The following is an 18,648-nucleotide window of genomic DNA, read 5'->3' on the forward strand; positions in this document are numbered from 1 at the left end:
AAGAATTTCAAAAGGTCTAACCAGTAATTGAAATCATAACGAAGTTTCAAATTTTTAAAAGGAAATAATTTTAATGGAAGAAATTTAGTCCTAACAGTTATGAAATAGGTCATGACATGACTCAAAACAAGATTATTACGAAACGTTAATGCCGAATACAATATTTCATTACTATATAGCTGACAAGTTTTGGATACATATTAAAATTTCACATTAATATTTTTGTTATTATGTATTACAATTAATGTTCGAATTTGAAGTTCTGGAATGAGGTAATTTCTTAATACAAAAGTAATACAACAGACTCAGCTGATAAAAGCTCAAACGACAACTGGTAAGGGCCTTACACCAAGAATAATTGTCCAAGATCAAAGAAGAATTCAAATATATAGTTTTTCCGCCTTCACGTCGATAGTAGTACTATTCCTTAGCCGGGACCATACTGAAAACCTCTGTATTTCTTCATTTTTAGAGATGAATTCGTCCAATTATCTTCTTTAAGACTACAAGGATCACTTTCATTTTTAAAACAGTAATTATTTGCAGTATTGTCGCAATTACAGATTGTGGTCATTGTATGTGCTACCTGCTTGATAGAAGAGAGAGTGAGTGTGCGTGCGTGCTTGCAAAATTTCAAACTTATTGTGAAAGATTTTTAAGTTCCATTGTAATGTCACTTCTACAGCAAATGTTAGGTCCCTCTTTGTGAAGTTTACTGCTTTGAGAAGTACCATACTGATATTCTTGATTACTTCTTGGAATTCCAGTAGTTTAAGTGCAGCAATGTAATTTTGTTCCAGCAACCTTGAACGGTCTGGTCAGCAGGGTAGCAGCCTTTGTTTGGAGCCCGTCACCAATGTGATAATATACTGTCTCGTGACTGCTTCTGTGTAATTGGCACATATATTCTCTATCCTTGCAGCCTTCTACTCTGTTTTTTTACTAAAATTTGAAGTTCATGAATTTCTAATTTTCTTTTTTTTTCTTTTTTCATACTGAGCCTCAGAATAATACTTCTGAGTATACACCACTATAGTCAAAACTATTTCATACCTCTTTGTGTTTGATTGTGAAACTTAATAAATAAATGACTTTGGTATTTTTCAGAGAGCTAAAAATCTGAAGCAGAAGAAGGAAGAAGGCAATGAAGCATTCAAAGCAGGTCGCTTTCAAGAAGCATATAATTTATATACTCAGTCTTTAAAAATTGATCCTCATAACATTTCTACCAACGCCAAGTTGTACTTCAACAGAGCTACAGTCTGTTCCAAGGTGAGTGAGTGAGTGATTCTCTTGTATTTATTCCGTATTATTACAGAAAATGAAGCTTATAAATACAGAAATAATACGGAAGCCAACCAGGCAAAGCGTAACGCATTCAAATACCAAAACCTGAAAATCAAGCTAATGAACGCAACCAAAAGCATTGCCTTTTTGAAGGAATGCCTTTCAAACAACTTAACACCGAAATTTCTCCAGAAATACAATAACAAACATAGACGAACTGCTCTGACATGCAAAACACTAAACAGCTCGTCTTGAAGACGAAACGAGTTTCGTCAAATGTTCATACTTATAAAACATCTGCATTATGTGCTAGGTACCAACTGAGGAGCCCAACCTAGCACACGGGAGCGAAATGCTGGCAACCAGGAATCAGTTACATATAATTTACAAAGTTTATTCCATCTACTCAATTCTGTACAGTAATTGCAATGTCTATAAATACATTACAATATGTTATCAAGGTGCTAGTTTCCACCCTATGTGGGTCATCATCAGCCTAACTAAGATACAGTTATGGATTTGCCGAAGCCCTAAGACAAAATTGCATTGTGGAAATAAAATTTAAAAGAATGAACTGTGCATGTGATGCGATAATGTACATATAAAATGGTGGAGTGATGAAATGTTATAGATAAAATAATGTACTGATCAGTGACAAATAAAATTTTCAGGATTTACGTCAATTACAATTAAACTGTAAGAATAGTATCACACAAATTTTAAAATGATGATTAAATATGCCCTTATTAGTGAATACTCTAAAATTGCGAGTGTAATATGCCGGTTGAATGCAGTCCAGATACTTCTATTGAGTTCTAAATTTCAAGTGCATCTTCAGGTAGAGAATGGTGCAGAGGGTGTCTGTCTTGCTTGAGATCCAATATTTCTGATACAGAAATTAAATGTGGATAAAAACATTCTTATAATTGATTCTTGCTGTGGTGTGAGGAAAATTCCCAATCCAAGTTGGAACCAATAGAACCCCATGATGAAAAAATTGGAATCAACGCGTGATATTTTAAGGAAGAGAATGGCGAAAAACGAAGAAAGAAAACAATGAGTACTCACCTTGCGCCCAACGTGAACGACCTGACCTGCAAAGTGCAACTGAGGGAATGAGAATGGCATGGAATAGGAGGGGAAGAAAGTTGGTGAGGAGAGGAGCAATCCAGTGGAGCAGATGACTTGTGAAGGGAGGGGCGCACAGTGGGTAATTTCTAGCATCCAGCCGGCCAAAAATAATATTTTCAACCCTTGTCTTTGGTGCGCATTTTCTGAGAGTCGTGTTTATAAGATTCTTGGGTACAGTAATTATCTATTCTCAGCGAAGGCCTAAAGTGGCTCTCCTCCGTTAGGGCATCATATTCTGGCAAGACGAGCGCGCAGTTATTATTATGTGAGCGCTCGGTAAAGACATCAGAACTAAATATTTCTTTAGATTGCAATATGATTATATTAGATGAAGGTATGTATTTTTATATAGTATGTAGCATTTTCTGAAAATTACTATATTGTTGTCCGAAATATGCACTTAAAATTTAGGTACATGGTGTCCAAGTGCTATCTAATTATACAAATTTGAGCTGACTTTCAAAATGGATTGCCTTTGATTTCCGCAATGAAAATCTTTTAGATGAGTTATCTATACTTTAAAGAATAGAAAACCGTGAATTTTTGCTGCGACCAGGCGCGACCATGAGAGTAATTAATTTTTTTCAGAAGCCATGTACTCTGTAACCCGGAGGTTGGTTTTTGAGCTGTTCAGGAACAGCAGGGAATATAAGTGGAACGATGATATTGCGAATGTTGTAATTGAACATTTAGGCTTAGAGGATTGTTCCGAGGATATATCCAAGTCAATAAGGAAATCTGTCAGTATTTTGTGTGCTAAAATTTGATCAGGATGGACAAAATATGTTAGAAAAAGAGACAAATTGCTGAAGTACTATAAAAGTTGGTTCGAGCAGAGAATGAGCTGTGCAGAAGGACGTGCATCACAACAATGTCAGGATGAGCCTGCCATTAGCCTACTATAGCTCATTCCATGTTAAGAAAACAGTATTGCTCTTATAACAACAGGGTTGCCATATCGAACGGCTCCGCTCAATGCCATCACGGGAAAACGGCGGTACATACATTTGTGGAATTCAGTATGTACGTTCAAGACAAAAGGCTGAAGAAACTAAGCTAAAAATTACTTTTATGAACTGAAGGGGACGTGGGGTTTACAGGGGCCATTTTCGGTTCGTACAGAATCAGAGGTAAACTACGACACCTCAGCACTGAAATATAAGGCAAATTGCGAGGGAAAATAGACAAATAATTTTTATGGACTTGAGGGGTGGGTGATGTATTCAATTGCATTTAATAAATTTATCCAGACAATAAAAGCTAGAAAACAGACGCAGTAAATAAATACTGCGGATGACTACAAAAGATCACAGTATTAATGTTAAAGAAATAAATCACTCACGTAGGGTTATTGCATAATTGTCATTCAACACAATACATTTACGCACTGATTTAAAGCCTAAAATACACACGCAATAAATAAATAAATACTGTAGATGATTTCACTACAGAAGTTGAGGGGGGAAACGCGCCTATTGGTTGATATCCGAAGCAAAGCGTTGGCAATACCAATGATGGTAACCGCTAGAAGATTCTTCAGAGAGGCTTCCACTTCTGCAGATATTAGTGGAGTAGATATAAATTTAATAAACCATCTACGTGCCATCATAGAAACTCTTTCGTGTGGGTATGCCATTGATAAAGTAATATTGACATGTACGCAAAGGAAAATATACAATTATACTTACAAAAATACAAATCATACTACATGCTTGTAACTTTGCACGAACTCTTGGGTCATAGCACTGTATTATACCTATTGGACACCTCTCCGAGGAAGCCCAGGAGACCAGGAATGAAGATAATAGGAAACCTTCCAGAAAAACACAAATACTGACCTTTTCCGTAGGCTGCTTATAGCATCGGACCCTTATATTACCAGCTTAGGGAAATCAAAGAGGAGGAAGTTGATTCCGCTTTCACGAGAAGTGCTCAACTTACTGTCTGGTTCTGCTGAAGGAGATAATGAAAGTGACGATAGTGATTCTGATGTAACTGCATCTAATGAATAAATTGTTTGGCAAGTACATGTATTCCTGTATCTGTTTTTAAACATTCTAAACAGCATGTCCCACTATTAACATCTATTTAATTTCTTAAAGCTATAGCAGAAAATTAAAATTACAAAGATTACTAATTCTATTCCTGGCGTAGTAATTTGTTCTTTGTGCTTGATTGACCACACACTTAATTATCTCCAATAATAGCAGTTACATACTAAGTTTTATGTAAATCGGTCCATTAGTTTCCGAGATACAATTTTTGGCCGGCTAGATTCCTGAAATTATGCACTGTGGGGCGGGGAAGTGGCTTAAGTGGGGGCCGACGGGTGGGGAAATGATGGTGATTGTATCAGCGGAGGACCTTTTGATTAACTTAACGAAGGATTTTTGATCCGCTAAATTGTTTTTTCTGAAATAGGTAATGAATAAATAAAATAAAATATTAGACTTTTCTGTTATTTTGTTAACACTATGAGCCCGGACGTTTCAAGATGGCATCACTACACTGTGCCGGCGTAATTTAGACTCTCAGAAAAAAAATCACAGTTCTGTCAGTTTTTGCATTATAAACGTATTGTACAATGAGTGGGCTATCCCATGAAATCAAATAAAATAAAAAATGCTTACCTTCAGCATTGGAAAGAAACTTACGCTACAATATTGGTCCATTCTGATATCCTTGTTCACGCGCTTGAATTTCTAATTCACTAGAAAAATTCGATAGTTTTTAGTCACTGAATAACAGAATTACACATTGTTATTCCCAATACTTAGCTTCGGTATGGTAACACTCTAAACATTCTACTTTCCAAAGACCTACGTCACATTTACGACAATATATGGTTGTCATTTTCTTCACAGCACGACCGATGTTATGTTTGGACTTGCCGTAGCAAACCTTGCACGTACGCTGCGCGTGTCGTTCCTCCTTCGCGCCCACTGCAGGTATTCTGTCTGTAAAATGATCTCTACCTACTAGCCTTCCCGCAGTTGATGCTCGTGATTCCTCTGTAATTTCGGCCCCAACACTACTCACTAAATCATCCGCTAAACGTTCACAAAATTTCGAAAGTGGAATTTTTTGTGAAGAAGCCTTACGGTACAGTATATAGGCGTTCCCTATGGCAAGATCAAACAGATGGAAGAATAATTTTTTCCACAACTTGTTCGATTTCCTTGTGATTGCATAATATGCCAACAATTGGTCAGACTCATCAAGACCAATATTGAATTTGTTATATTCTACCACTGCTGATGGTTTGGATTTTTCGTGGCTCCCTCTTGCTGCAGGTACTTAAATCATGTCATGTGCAGTGCTCAGCATATACACGCCTCGAACATCTCGCCACTTTATTGCTAGAAGGTGCTCTTTCTGCAATGACATTTTTTCACCTTTTTTCAGTTTTTTCGCGAACTCTGATTTTGAATGCAAGTATGAAGAATGAACAGCTGATGATGACCTTTTTACAGGTCGAAACCGGTACTGTTTTAATGTAGATAACTTTAAACATTTTGTAATAAAGTATTGATTAGGTGGAAATCTCATTCTTCATACTGGCTTTCTTAATTCATCAATACGGACAATGAAGCTGATAGATCATAGTAACTCTGATTTTGGCATTCCTTTCCGATTTGGCATCGCGGTGCCAGCTGCTTTAGTCTGACAGTCCCACAGATGGTCATAATTATACAGAATAAATCAACTCCTTGTGAGATGATTGCAGGCTGTTGCCTCACTACACTTTCATTCTAAATCTGTGAAGTCATATAATCTATCATTAGAACACACGCACATAAATTTGAACTTATCTAACCGGAACGCACGTGGCTACGAAACATTGTCCCTAAGTTGCACCACCAATCACTATTGATCGACAACACCACCTAACGATAGTAAAGGAAATCGACAACATGTCAAAGCAAAAACTTATTCGATAACATGAAGAGCTTTTGAGTGGCTGAATTTCAAAGATCGTGGTAGTAGTATTACTAACAGCGGCACTCAGGCGCACGCGGCATGGTAGTAATATTACTATCGGCGGGCGCATAGTGTTAAGGTTATGGTTAGCATTAAAGTACTGGTCTAGATGTATATAAAAATTCTAAGCAGAGGGCCCTTGTTAGCTATTTCAAGAATGTCCATGTCTAATTCAATATTTGTGAATTTATGATTGTAATAGACCATATGTTGGCCGATAGCTGAAAATTTATTATATTTGACTGTGTTGATGTGTTCCAAATATCTTATATTAAAACCTCTTCCAGTTTGCCCTACATAAAAAATATTAGTGCAGGAGTTACATTTGAGTCTGTAAACACCTGATTGTGCATACCTGTTGACCTTGTTGATGTGCGACGTGTTATGTAGAATGTGTGTACTGTTATTGGTTTTGAATGCTATTTTTACTCCTTTTTTCTTGAAAATATTAGTGATCTTATGAATTTCGTTATTAAAAGTGAAAGTGGAAAAGGATTCGTATTTAGGCAGTTCCTTCTTAAGTGTTGTTTTGGGACGAATTTTATGTTTATTGATAATACTTTCTATAAAGTGGCTACCGAAGCCGTTGAATTTTGCTATACCGCGAATAGTATTCAGTTTAATGAAAAGATCTTTCTTGGTCATGGGTATGTTGAATGCTCTTTTGTGAGGTTGGGGGTGAGTTGATTCTTGACAAATAGTAACTGCGGATTGGGTGGGTTACCTATAAATTTTGTAGGTTAAAGAATCTGGGTGTCTTATGATGGTTAGATTAGAAAGTTGATCTTTTTATCTGTTTCTGATTCCAGAGTAAATTTGATATGGGAGTCGATGCTGTTTAGCCCTTGAAGGGTGGTGGGGGCGTGTGTGTGTTGATTTTTCATTTATAATTGCTAGAACATACCTGGCCCAGAAGAGGGTTTTTGTCGACTGTTGTTAATTTTAGTGTGCTCAAGGAAATCAAGGTAAATTTCTGCAAGAATACCTGAGGCCGGTAAACCCATTGCCAGACCGTTCTGTTGGTAGATGATGCCATTGAACGTGAAAAAGTTGTTTATGACCAATTTAAGTAACGTAATAAAGTCTTGAATAATTTACTCAAATGACTATTTTTATTCAGGTTATTTTCAATGATGGGAATTAACTTGGAAATTTGGATGCTGAGGTACATGTTTATAATATGAAAAGAATGGAGAGAATAATTGGGTTGCATGCTGAATTTATTTAGTATATCTATTAATTTATATGTGATTTTAATGGACTTCTTAGATAAGAATTGGTAGTTCTTCCTTAAGAACCTTTGGATAAATTGTGATGTTTTGTACAATGGACTCTGTCTATAATTAATGATTGGTCCACAATGTAATTTTGTCATGGGACTTCGGTAAATCCATAAGTGTATCTTAGTTAGGCCGATGATGACCCACATAGGGTCGAAACTAGTACTTTGATAACATATTGTAATGTATTTATAGACATTGCAATTACTGTACAGTATTGAGTAGGTGGAATAAACTTTGTAAATTATATGTAATCTTAATTCAATACAGAACCAATAATGGAATTTATAACCTTGAGGAATGAGTTAGCTGGAACATTTATAATGTCTAATAATGGACCATTTATATTGGTATTCAACATAACCTTTAAAAGTTGATGTAGGCCTACTTTATGGGGTACAAGATTTCCAGAAACTTACTACAAACAGTTTCAGTAGTTTGGCTGATCAAAGTTGCTGACATAAAAGAAGTTTTGACAGGAAACTGGCAAAGTTTCCCTGGTAAAAGTAAAAGATTTGTAACTCATGTATTTAATGTTTGAAGCCGGCTGCACAATCTACCTTGCCTGCCCCTCACCCATAGGCCCCGGGTTCGATTTCTGGCCAGGATGGGCATTTTTACCTGGATATAAGGGCTGGTTCTGGGTCCACCAGCTTATGTAATTACAGTAGAATCTCGATAATTCGAATTCGGTTAATTCAAAATCCCGCCTAATTCGAAGAAGTTCTTGTTCCCGGAAACATGAGATATAGTTTTGCATGTTATTTCAATTGTTTAATTCGAAATACGGATAATTCGTAATTCGAAGTACAATGTCGGCCCCATTACCGAAATTCAGACTTTTAATTCGAAACTGCCTTTACATTTTAAAACAATAGTATGTTACAGAGTAATTTCAACTGGAAATTTATTCGTTCCGCGTCATAATAGAACACGCGTTCCGGAACATGGAGGGGTAGCTTTCCGCATTTACACTCACTTCGGTGGGTCTACAGTGAGCTTCATGATTGCTAAGTTGAATGAAATCGGAATTCTTTTGTATTCAACCTTTTAAAGAACGCCGTAATATCACACAACAGGCAGTATGCGGGAAAACAGAATCCGTGAACACTGGCGATGCCGACAGTTGACGAAAAAACGTGGCTCATATAATACATTCGTAGGCACTGAACAATATTGTCATTGCCGGTGAAACTGCATTGCTTTATTTTAATGTGAGCACAAACGGTCTTATGGTTTTAAAGGAGAAATTGCAAGCCGGGAAATCGTACAAGGGTGAGGGATGGGGGTCATAGTAGTGCGTTGCAATGCACATGGAACCGAGATACTTTATCCCTTTGTCATAGAAATGTTCGATAAGCTACAATGTTTTAAGGGCGTCGGGCACTTTCCATGCCAGTACAAAGCATCTAAAAATGCAAACAGTACAGAAATCAACAAAATAATGCATTTGCACAGGGGAACCAGCATTATTTATCCTCGTCTTTGAAATGTGTGATTTTTTTTCTTTCGTTGCGTGAGGTTATGTTTGTCAGTGATTTATCCAGGTGTATTATTTGAACATTGTAAATGCACCTTGTTGGATACATTTCGGAAATAGTTCTTTCCATGGCATTTGAAAGGTTTAAACTGTGAATCGAGGTGATTGCATGTATTAATGGGTCTTAGAATACTTTGTGGTGCGGCAAGTGTTTACATTTCTGAAGTACGAGAGAAGTGCAATAGCGGGAAATCGTACAAGGATAGTCATAGGAAAGTTTGATTTTAAGGGTATCGGGTACTTTCTGTGTAAATACAAGGCATCTAAAATGCATATAATATAGTAATCCAATTAATAAAGCACTTGCACATGGGAGCCAGCATAGATTTCTCCTCGTCTTTGAATCATGCTTTTTTTTTCTTTCTTTCATTGCGTGAGGTTATGTTTACCAGTGAGATATCAGAGTGCATTATTTGAAAACTGTAAATGCACCTTCTTGAGTACATTTTGGAAATAGTTCTTTTTCATGGCATTTGAAAGGTATAAACTGTGAAGCAAGGATAACTGCATGCAGTAACGGGCCTTGGAATATTTTGTAAAGCGGCAAGGATTGGTACTTTTGAATTGCGAATTGGCGGTTAATTCGAAATCGCGTAATTCGAAGTCCGATTTTTGAGTCTCAACGACTTCGAATTAATGAGGTTTTACTGTTCTGTTAATTGAGGAGCTATATAATGGTGAGATGGTGATCCTGGTCTAGAGACCCAGGAATAACAGTCGAGAGGATTCATCACACTGACCACGCGTTACCTCGTAATCTGCAGACCAATAATGTGTTGAATGTGTTGAATGGTGGAACATCCCTCAAACTCTACATTATTAGTTAAAGGTCAACACGGAAATGAAGATCATAACTTACGATCTGCAGACCTTCGTGCTGAGCAGCTCTTGCATGAATAAGAATATTTATTCACCATTGATCATTTACATGAAATAGGTTTTGTGATTCAATACTACAGTATTATTTCTATTATCTGTATACAGTTATTAAAAGTCAATATTAACAGTTTTCATTTCTAAGAATTCCTTTAGGTCATAAAATGGATTTTCCAACATCCAGTTATACAATTTTCTTTTAAGATTATTGATGGACACATCCTGTGCAGAAAATTTATTAAAAAATATTATACTATATTATACTACTTACTTTATGTGAGTTACCTGTTTTCACAAGTCTGTGTCTTGGGACATTATTATCATTATTATTATTATTATTATTATTATTATTATTATTATTATAATATATAATTCACAACTTTACAATTGGGTTTATGAGCTTCTTCGGTACAATGCACTTGGAAGAAGTACTATTTGGTACATACACACATACGCTTCATACATATCGGTATATACTTACATTGTTGACTAATTAACTTGACAGATATTTACTATACCGTACATAAATGGTCAAAATTATTAGTGGACGATTTTCATTAGTCCTCTGTGTATGGTGGAAGGTTCATGCCAATAAACTTTCTTACTATATGGCAAGTGGCCAGTATTGCTGCTTTTTGTAATTCTCTGTAAGTGAGAGGGTGGAGATTAAGGGCTTCAATGCTCCTGTGTAGTGTCTTTGGTATAATACCATTACATCCAATCACTACTGGAATTATGATATCATTGTTGAGTTTCCACATGGTTTTTATCTCTGTGGCCAGATCGGTGTATTTGGAAATCTTCTCTGTATGTGTTGATTGAAGGTTGTGAGTATTAGGGCACGCTATGTCAATTATGAAGCAGATTTTCTTGTTTTTATCTACAAAAGTTATGTCTGTTCTATTGCAGGTAATAGTTTTATCAGTGATAATACTTCTATCCCAGTAAATTTTGTAATGTTCACTTTCCAATACTGATTGGGGTTTGTACTTCCAATATGCCGTGGTACAATGGATTAGGTTACTTTGTCGGGCTAATTTCTGGTGAATGATTTTTGCAATTTGGTCGTGTCTGTACTTGTAGTCTGTGTTTGCCGTTAATTGACAACCTGAGGTTATGTGCTGGATGGTTTCTGGAGACGTATTACATCGTCGGCACAGATCTGAATTGACAGACGGATCATGTAGTATATGCTTTCTGTAGTTCCTTGTGGCAATGACTTGATCTTGTATGGCGAACATGAATCCCTCTGTTTCTGGGTATATATCCGAATGTGTCAGCCACTCATGCGACGCTTGTTTGTCGATATATGGCTGATTTAACTCATTTAGATACCGCCCATGAAGAGGTTTCTTTTTCCATAGAACGATCTTTTCCTCATTTGTGGAGAATGGCATTGTAAGTGAAGCCGGGGTGTTCATATTGAGGGGTGTAAAACAGTTATCTGCCACAACCATTGCACTATGTAGGGCTGAGGTTTCTGATTTATGTTTGAAGTAGCACTTTAGTGATGTAATTTGTTCATTGTGTAATTTCTCAAGGTCTATTAGTCCACGGCCACCATCAGAACGAGGCAGAGTGAGAGGTTTCTGATTTTTGAAGTAGCACTTTAGTGATGTAATTTGTTCATTGTGTAATTTCTCAAGGTCTATTAGTCCACGGCCACCATCAGAACGAGGCAGAGTGAGTCTTTCTGAGGCTGATTTTGGGTGATGCATGTTGTGTTTTATCAGTAACACATTCACTTTTGTTTGAAGATCCTTTAACTCCATTGTAGTCCACTTTATGACTCCAAATGAGTATGTGAGAACAGGTATAGCAAATGTGTTGATGGCCTTAACAATGCTTTTTCCTGTGAGCTTAGAACGTACGATTCGTCTTATTCGTTCAATATATGTCAGTCTCAATGCCTGTTTTGTGTCCTTGTGTTGAATCCTGGCTGATTGGTTATATCCAAGATATCGATATGTTTCATTTGTTGTCAGTGGTGAGATATCTATTGCTTCAGAATGGGTGCCCTGTGCCAAGAAAGAGCCCCTCCTAATTGTCTGAGTAGCACATTTATCGAGTCCAAATTTCATGCAGATGTCTGTGGAGAAATTGTGGGTAATTGAAACAAGGTGTTCAAGTTGTCTTTGTGATGCAGCATACAGTTTCAGATCATCCATATACAACAGATGTGAAATTTTGTAGATTGTTCTTTGCTTATTTTTGATAGTGAATCCATGTGTTGTTGAACTCAGTAAGTCTGATAGTGGGTTCAGAGCAAGACAAAACCATAGCGGACTGAGGGAATCCCCTTGGAAAATGCCTCTTTTAATTGGAATGAGGTCATTTACTATACATTCTTCTCCGTTGCGGAGGTTAATAGTAGTTTTCCAAGTCTGCATGGTAGTTGCTAGAAATGTCACTATTTTAGGATCAACTTTATATACTCTTAAGGACCTCAACAAGCCAAGAATGTGGTACTGAGTCGAATGCCTTTCTGTAATCTATGAAACAAGTGTGCAAATTTCGGTTGTTATGGTATGCTTGTTCCGTGATTATACTATCAATTATTAATTGTTCTTTACAGGCTTTTGTGAACCGTTTGCAGCCCTTTTGTTCCTCAGCGATGTTGTAATTGACCTTGCAATGATTCTGGATTCCTTTGCTACAAGTGATGTAGTGTATAAAGTTGGTAGGCATGTGATTGGTCGGTAATTAGCAGGATTTGCCGTGTTGTTATTTTTAGACTTTAGGTACGTGATTCCTGTAGTGAGAAAGTGTGGGAGGGCATCTGGTTTACTGAGGAAAATTTGTATGTGGTAGGTGAGTAATCTGTGAACACTGGTGAATTTCTTATAATAGTAATTGTGTATGCGGTCTATTCCTGGGGTCTTCCAATTGTGTAAATTGTTAATCGCTGTTACAACCTCCTCTAATGTGAAATCAGCTTGGGTCATGCTTTCAATATTCTCAGCTTTCTTCTTGATAGTTTCAAGCCAATGTGCCTCTTCATTATGTTGTATGAACGCATCCCATATAGTTGACCAGTATTCTCTTATGCTCTCCGCAGTTGGTATCCCATTGCTATTCTGCATGTTAGCTGTCTCAGGTGTACTAAGTTTGTTGTAAAATAGTTTCTCATTCAAATTAAAAAGAGAGTTTTGTGCCTTTCTTTCCGTAGCCTTAGTATAGCGCTTGAGACGTTTAGCAAGGGCAGTTAGTTTTTGCTTCATTGTATCTAAATGTTCGGTAATGAGAGAGTTTTCTGCATCTTTAGTAGAGTGGTTTTTGGTATTCCTCAATATTTTCCTTACGTGATTGCAAAGCCGAGGACTTCGATGACCATTGGTGTATTGAGTAAGTTGATTGATGTTCTGTCGTAGGTCTTCAATTCGTGATTTGAGTCTGCGCTGCCATGGTGGTTCTCTACGTATTCGGCTCATTGACCTACTTGCTTTATTATTATTATTATTATTATTATTATTATTATTATTATTATTATTATTATTATTATTATTATTGTGTTGATGGATATTTTCCCTGGTGGTAAATTCATTCAAATGTTTTTTAACATACAATAATGATATATATAGATTTATAACTGTTAATATTTTCAGCCTGATAAAAAGGGGACGGCAGTGATCAGAAGAACCAGCTTTACACATTACACGAACAAGCTTCTTCTGTATTAGCAATACATTATGGACATAAGATGAATGTTCCCACAATAGCAGCCCATATGAAATATGGGACTGGAAAAGTCCAAAACATGCCATTCTCAAATAGTCTGTTGTTACTAATTCCCCTCAATTTCCACATAAGATATGAGACCCGTGATACCTTTTTACAGACATGAATGATGACGTGTACTTCCCAGCTTAATTTGGTATCAATATGAATACCCAGTAGCTTGAGTGACTGAATTTCTATATTATTGGACAATCCTAACAGAATATGTTGGATTTTATTCTCGTTGCAGAGTAGTTTATTAGATGAAAACAATTTCACTGCAGTCCTAACAGCTTCTTATGACGTCTCTTGCAGATTTAATACGTTCTGATGTATGTTCATTAGCGTTGTGTCATCTGCATATGATACAACTGATTGTGACACATTTTGTTGTAGGTCATTAACAGCAACATTAAAGAGAAATGGGCCAAGTACAGATCCTTGTGGAACACCTGTCTTAACATTTTTCAATGTGGAATCTCTTTTTCTCATTGTAACAAACTGGCATCTGGAACTATTTATACCATAGTACTGAAATTTTCCCAACAAAATGTCATGATCTATACATTGATGGTTATGAATTTCATGTTTTTGGTCCGTATTGAACTGAGAATAACATTTTAAAATAACATTTTCTTAGGATTTCGCCAAAAATGATCTTTGCTCCAATACGGCTGATGATGACCCCTAGATGGGTTGAAACTAGTACCGTGTAATTTATAATTTTGTGAATATATTTTAGTATTGAAAAGGTGGAAACGTTTACGTTGTTATTATTATTACTTATATGTGATGTATACAGTCAAATGCTTTCCTCAAATCACATAAAACCAGAGAAACCATTTTCCTATTTTCAAAGGCTGTTAAAGTGTGATTGACAATTTCCAGAACCGCAGAGGTAGTACTTTTACCCTGTTGGAATTCATATTGATTACTAGACAACAAGGCGTATGTTTCAAAGTAGTCCAAAATAGTTGACTATAAATAACCAATTCAATTATTTTAGATAATGTGGGAACAATTGAGACTGCACGGTAATTTTGGGCAAGATGTTTGTCACCACTTTTGAAGACCGGAATAACTTTTGAAATTTTAAGCATATTCAGAAAAAACCCAATCTTTAAACATTTATTGATACTAAACGCTAGTGGTTCACAAGTCATATGTATTGTTCGTTTAATAATGTAATTGGACAGCCAGTAAGAGTCCATACATTTAGAATTAGATAATTTTGAGGCCATCTTTGTGATTTCATTTGGTGTAATGTCAGACCATTGAAAAGTATGTCCCCTTAATTGATGTGGACCAGGCCCAATGATAGCTGATGTACCTGTTGGATTAACTTTATCACCTATTTCTTACACTGTGTTCAAAAAGTAATCATTCATAGTATCTGGATTCAGTAATATATCATGTGTATGATTAGGAGTATTCTCTTGTGCTATAATATCCCAAGCTGCCTTGCATTTGTTGGATGCACTTTCAGTGTACGTTTCACATGCTAATTTTTTTTCATGTGCAAGTTTAGTTCTGTAGAACTTTTTACACCTGAGATATACTTCATAAGCATCTTTCTGCACACTCCCTTGAACCCAAGAATTATATAAACTCTGTACAGAATCAACATCCTTTTCCTTATTTGAGTCCATTCAACAGAATACCAGTTAAGTTTTTTATTCCTAACTGTGTGCACATTATTGACCTATATCATGGGGGAGTAAGAATGCCACAATTCAACATAAGTTTTAAAGAAAGTTTCAATAGCAATTTCAGCCTTCGCTTTGTCAGTTTGATTTTCTTCAATCTTTCCCTGAATAAGTTAATGTAACAATCTTTCTGAGTTCTTACACATGAAATGTCAGGCTTCCTATTTGTTCTTTTGTCTGTGTAAGACAAATTTTTCTGGCAAAAGGAAAGTACCAATGGTTCATGATCAGCAAAAGACCCTCCAACGAGTTTGACATTATACATACTTCTTGAGAAATTGGCAATAATGTTATCAGTGCATGCATTTTTGACATTATACATACTTCATGTTTGTGGGTTACTGTAGTCACGTCCTAGTTCGTGAACCATGGGCAACGGCTGAGTGGCCTAGTAAGTGGTCCTGAGAGTCGGGATACCAGTTGCTATGGAATGGGAGTGGGCATCTCGGATATATTCTGAGTCGTGGCCCTCCTTGTGCTCAGGTGGCTAGGAGTATACAATTCACCGGTGGTCCATAACCCGTTAGAGGAGAGATCCTCACTTGGACTATGTGCAAGTAGGGCAGCATCCTGCTTCATGAATTTACCGAGCTCAGAACACTTTAAGCAAGCCTCGGACCTATGGGAGAAATGGAGTCCCACTCCCATTTGACAGGCGAGGGACTCCTTAGAAACAACTTGGCGAACGAAATGGAATTCGATGGGGAGCTATCAATATTAATGGGGCTTTTGGAAGAAAAAAGGTAGAACTGGCTGAGTCAGCAAAGAGGATGCATCTGGATGTGCTAGGAGTAAGTGATATTCGGGTAAGGGGAGATAATGAGGAAGAGATAGGAGATTATAAAGTGTACTTGACGGGTGTTAGAAAGGGAAGGGCAGAGTCTGGGGTAGGACTCTCTATCAGGAATACCATTGCAAGCAACATAGTTTCTGTTAGGCACGTAAATGAGCGAATGATGTGGGTAGATTTGTCAGTGGGAGGAATTAGGACAAGAATTGTGTCCGTGTATTCACCATGTGAGGGTGCAGATGAGGATGAAGTTGACAAGTTTTATGAAGCATTGAGTGGTATCGTGGTCAGGGTCAACAGCAAGGATGGAATAGTGCTAATGGGCTATTTCAATGCGGGAGTTGGGAATAGAACTGAAGGATACGAAAGGGTGATTGGTAAATGTGGAGAAGATATGGAAGCTAATGGGAATGGGAAGCGTTTGCTGGACTTCTGTGCTAGTATGGGTTTAGCTGTTATGAATACATTCTTCAAGCATAAGGCTATTCACCGCTACACATGGGAGGCTAGGGGTACCAGATCCATAATAGACTATATCTTAACAGACTTTGAATTCAGGAAATGTTTTAGGAATGTACGAGTTTTTCGCGGATTTTTCGATGATACAGACCACTATCTGATCTGTAGTGAACTAAGTATCTCTAGGTCTAGGATAGAGAAAGTGAAATCTGTCTGCAAACGAATAAGGGTAGAAAGTCTCCAGTACATGGATATGATTAGTGAGAAGTTTCGAACAGTACACAGTAAGCAGGTTCAGGATACAGAAAGTGAATGGGTGGCATACAGGAATGCTGTAATAGAAACAGCAAGGAAATGCCTAGGAACAACTGTGTGTAAAGATGGGAAAAGGCGAACATCTTGGTGGAATGATGAAGTGAGAGCACCCTGTAAACGTAAAAAGAAGGCTTATCAGAAATGGCTCTGATTGGTTTGGTACGTAGATGAAAGAAACAGAGCGAAACAAATATTTGTTGAATCCAAAAAGAAGTCATGGGAAGATTGTTGTATACAAGAACAGGTATACAGGAACACAACTATATTTTATTGCTTCAGATAGTCTTAACAAAAAATATTCAAATAAAACTTTCCTCGAAGCAGTATGAAAATTATAAACAGTTAACGTTGCTTGAAGACTGAAGTTCCAAAAAAATGTACACTTTATATACATATATACATGAATCTATCTTGATGCGAAAGTCCATTGAAAAGCTAGAGTTCTTCATAGTTGAAAACTACCTGTTCTATACCGTCGCAAGTGTAATCAGTAGCAAAAGCTTGCACTAATAGAATATTAGTTGTTTCTGTGACTTGTCAGGAACTGACATTGAAATGCATAATTAGTAGAATACTAATTGATGTGATTGAGCCTAGGTGGGACTGAGGGACGTGGCTGCAGGAGAAGGGAGCGGAGGCAGTAACCCGAGGTGAAACCTCAAACACTCAGAATCAGTCCACCTATTCGAGACACCTTTTTAAGAGGGATAGCCTCCGTGTTCGACATTCGGCGTAAGCTGGTGCTGGGCACTAGCAAGTCCTCACCTGTGGCTGGAAGGCAGCGCCTTTATATAGCTAGCTGATGTAACAGGCAAGCGCAGTGCAGGCGTCTCGTAGAGTCGAGAACAATCCAGGCTGTTGCGTGCGCGGAGCAGCCGGCGCAAAGCGAAGAGCGCGAAGGACACACGACGCCCTCCCCTCCTAATTACGCCGGTACGGCGCGAAGCGGCGTTGGCTGCGGCAGCGAGGAGAGTCGGCCGTCTCTGTCGTGTTGTCTGGAGCCGGGACTGGGCGAAGTGGAGAAGAATCTTCCTGAAAGGAACCCATATGAATTAAGTGATCTAGAGCTCGTTCAGCAGTAGACTTGGCAGGTTTAACAATACCATCAATAGTAGGATATGGACGATATCGGAGGCGTATGTGGTCCTGGTGGCGGCAGATGTTTTTCTCAGCAGTCTTAATCTCGTAGAGACGATGACCTAAGGTGCGGCAGATGACACCAGTTAGCCAGAGCGGATTGGACTTGAAGGTGCGAATGTAGACCTTGTCGTTGACATTAAACTTCGTTGGAGTGTGCTTCGGCTGGGCAGGAAGAGGCTGCAACAGAGAAAGTCAAGTTCTGTGAGGGCGTCCATGGAGCTTTTGAGCAGGAGTGACATTGTCAGCGCCGGGCAGAGTTCTGTAATTTTCTAGGAGCTGTAACAAGGCTTGCTCTTTACTTAAACCTGAAGATACGGCTTTCTTCATACTTTTCTTACAAGTTTGCACAAAACGTTCAGCTTCACCATTAGATTGAGGGTGAAAAGGCGGTGCTAGGATGTGCCGAATACCATTATATGTACGAAG

The 18,648-nt window shown here is 37.6% G+C and overlaps 1 protein-coding gene across 2 annotated transcripts in view; it reads left to right on the forward strand.

Annotated features, from left to right (window-relative positions):
• Positions 1-18,648, forward strand: part of Tpr2 (Tetratricopeptide repeat protein 2) — a 346,913-nt gene that overhangs the window by 244,552 nt on the left and 83,713 nt on the right. For both annotated transcript variants that reach the window (XM_067151833.2, XM_067151834.2), the window contains one exon: positions 1,108-1,272. In XM_067151833.2, the coding sequence (XP_067007934.1) occupies positions 1,108-1,272 (165 nt within the window). The remainder of the gene's footprint in view (positions 1-1,107; positions 1,273-18,648) is intronic.

Source organism: Anabrus simplex, chromosome 7 (genome assembly GCF_040414725.1).
Source record: "Anabrus simplex isolate iqAnaSimp1 chromosome 7, ASM4041472v1, whole genome shotgun sequence".
Classification (NCBI taxonomy): Eukaryota; Metazoa; Arthropoda; class Insecta; order Orthoptera; family Tettigoniidae; genus Anabrus; species Anabrus simplex.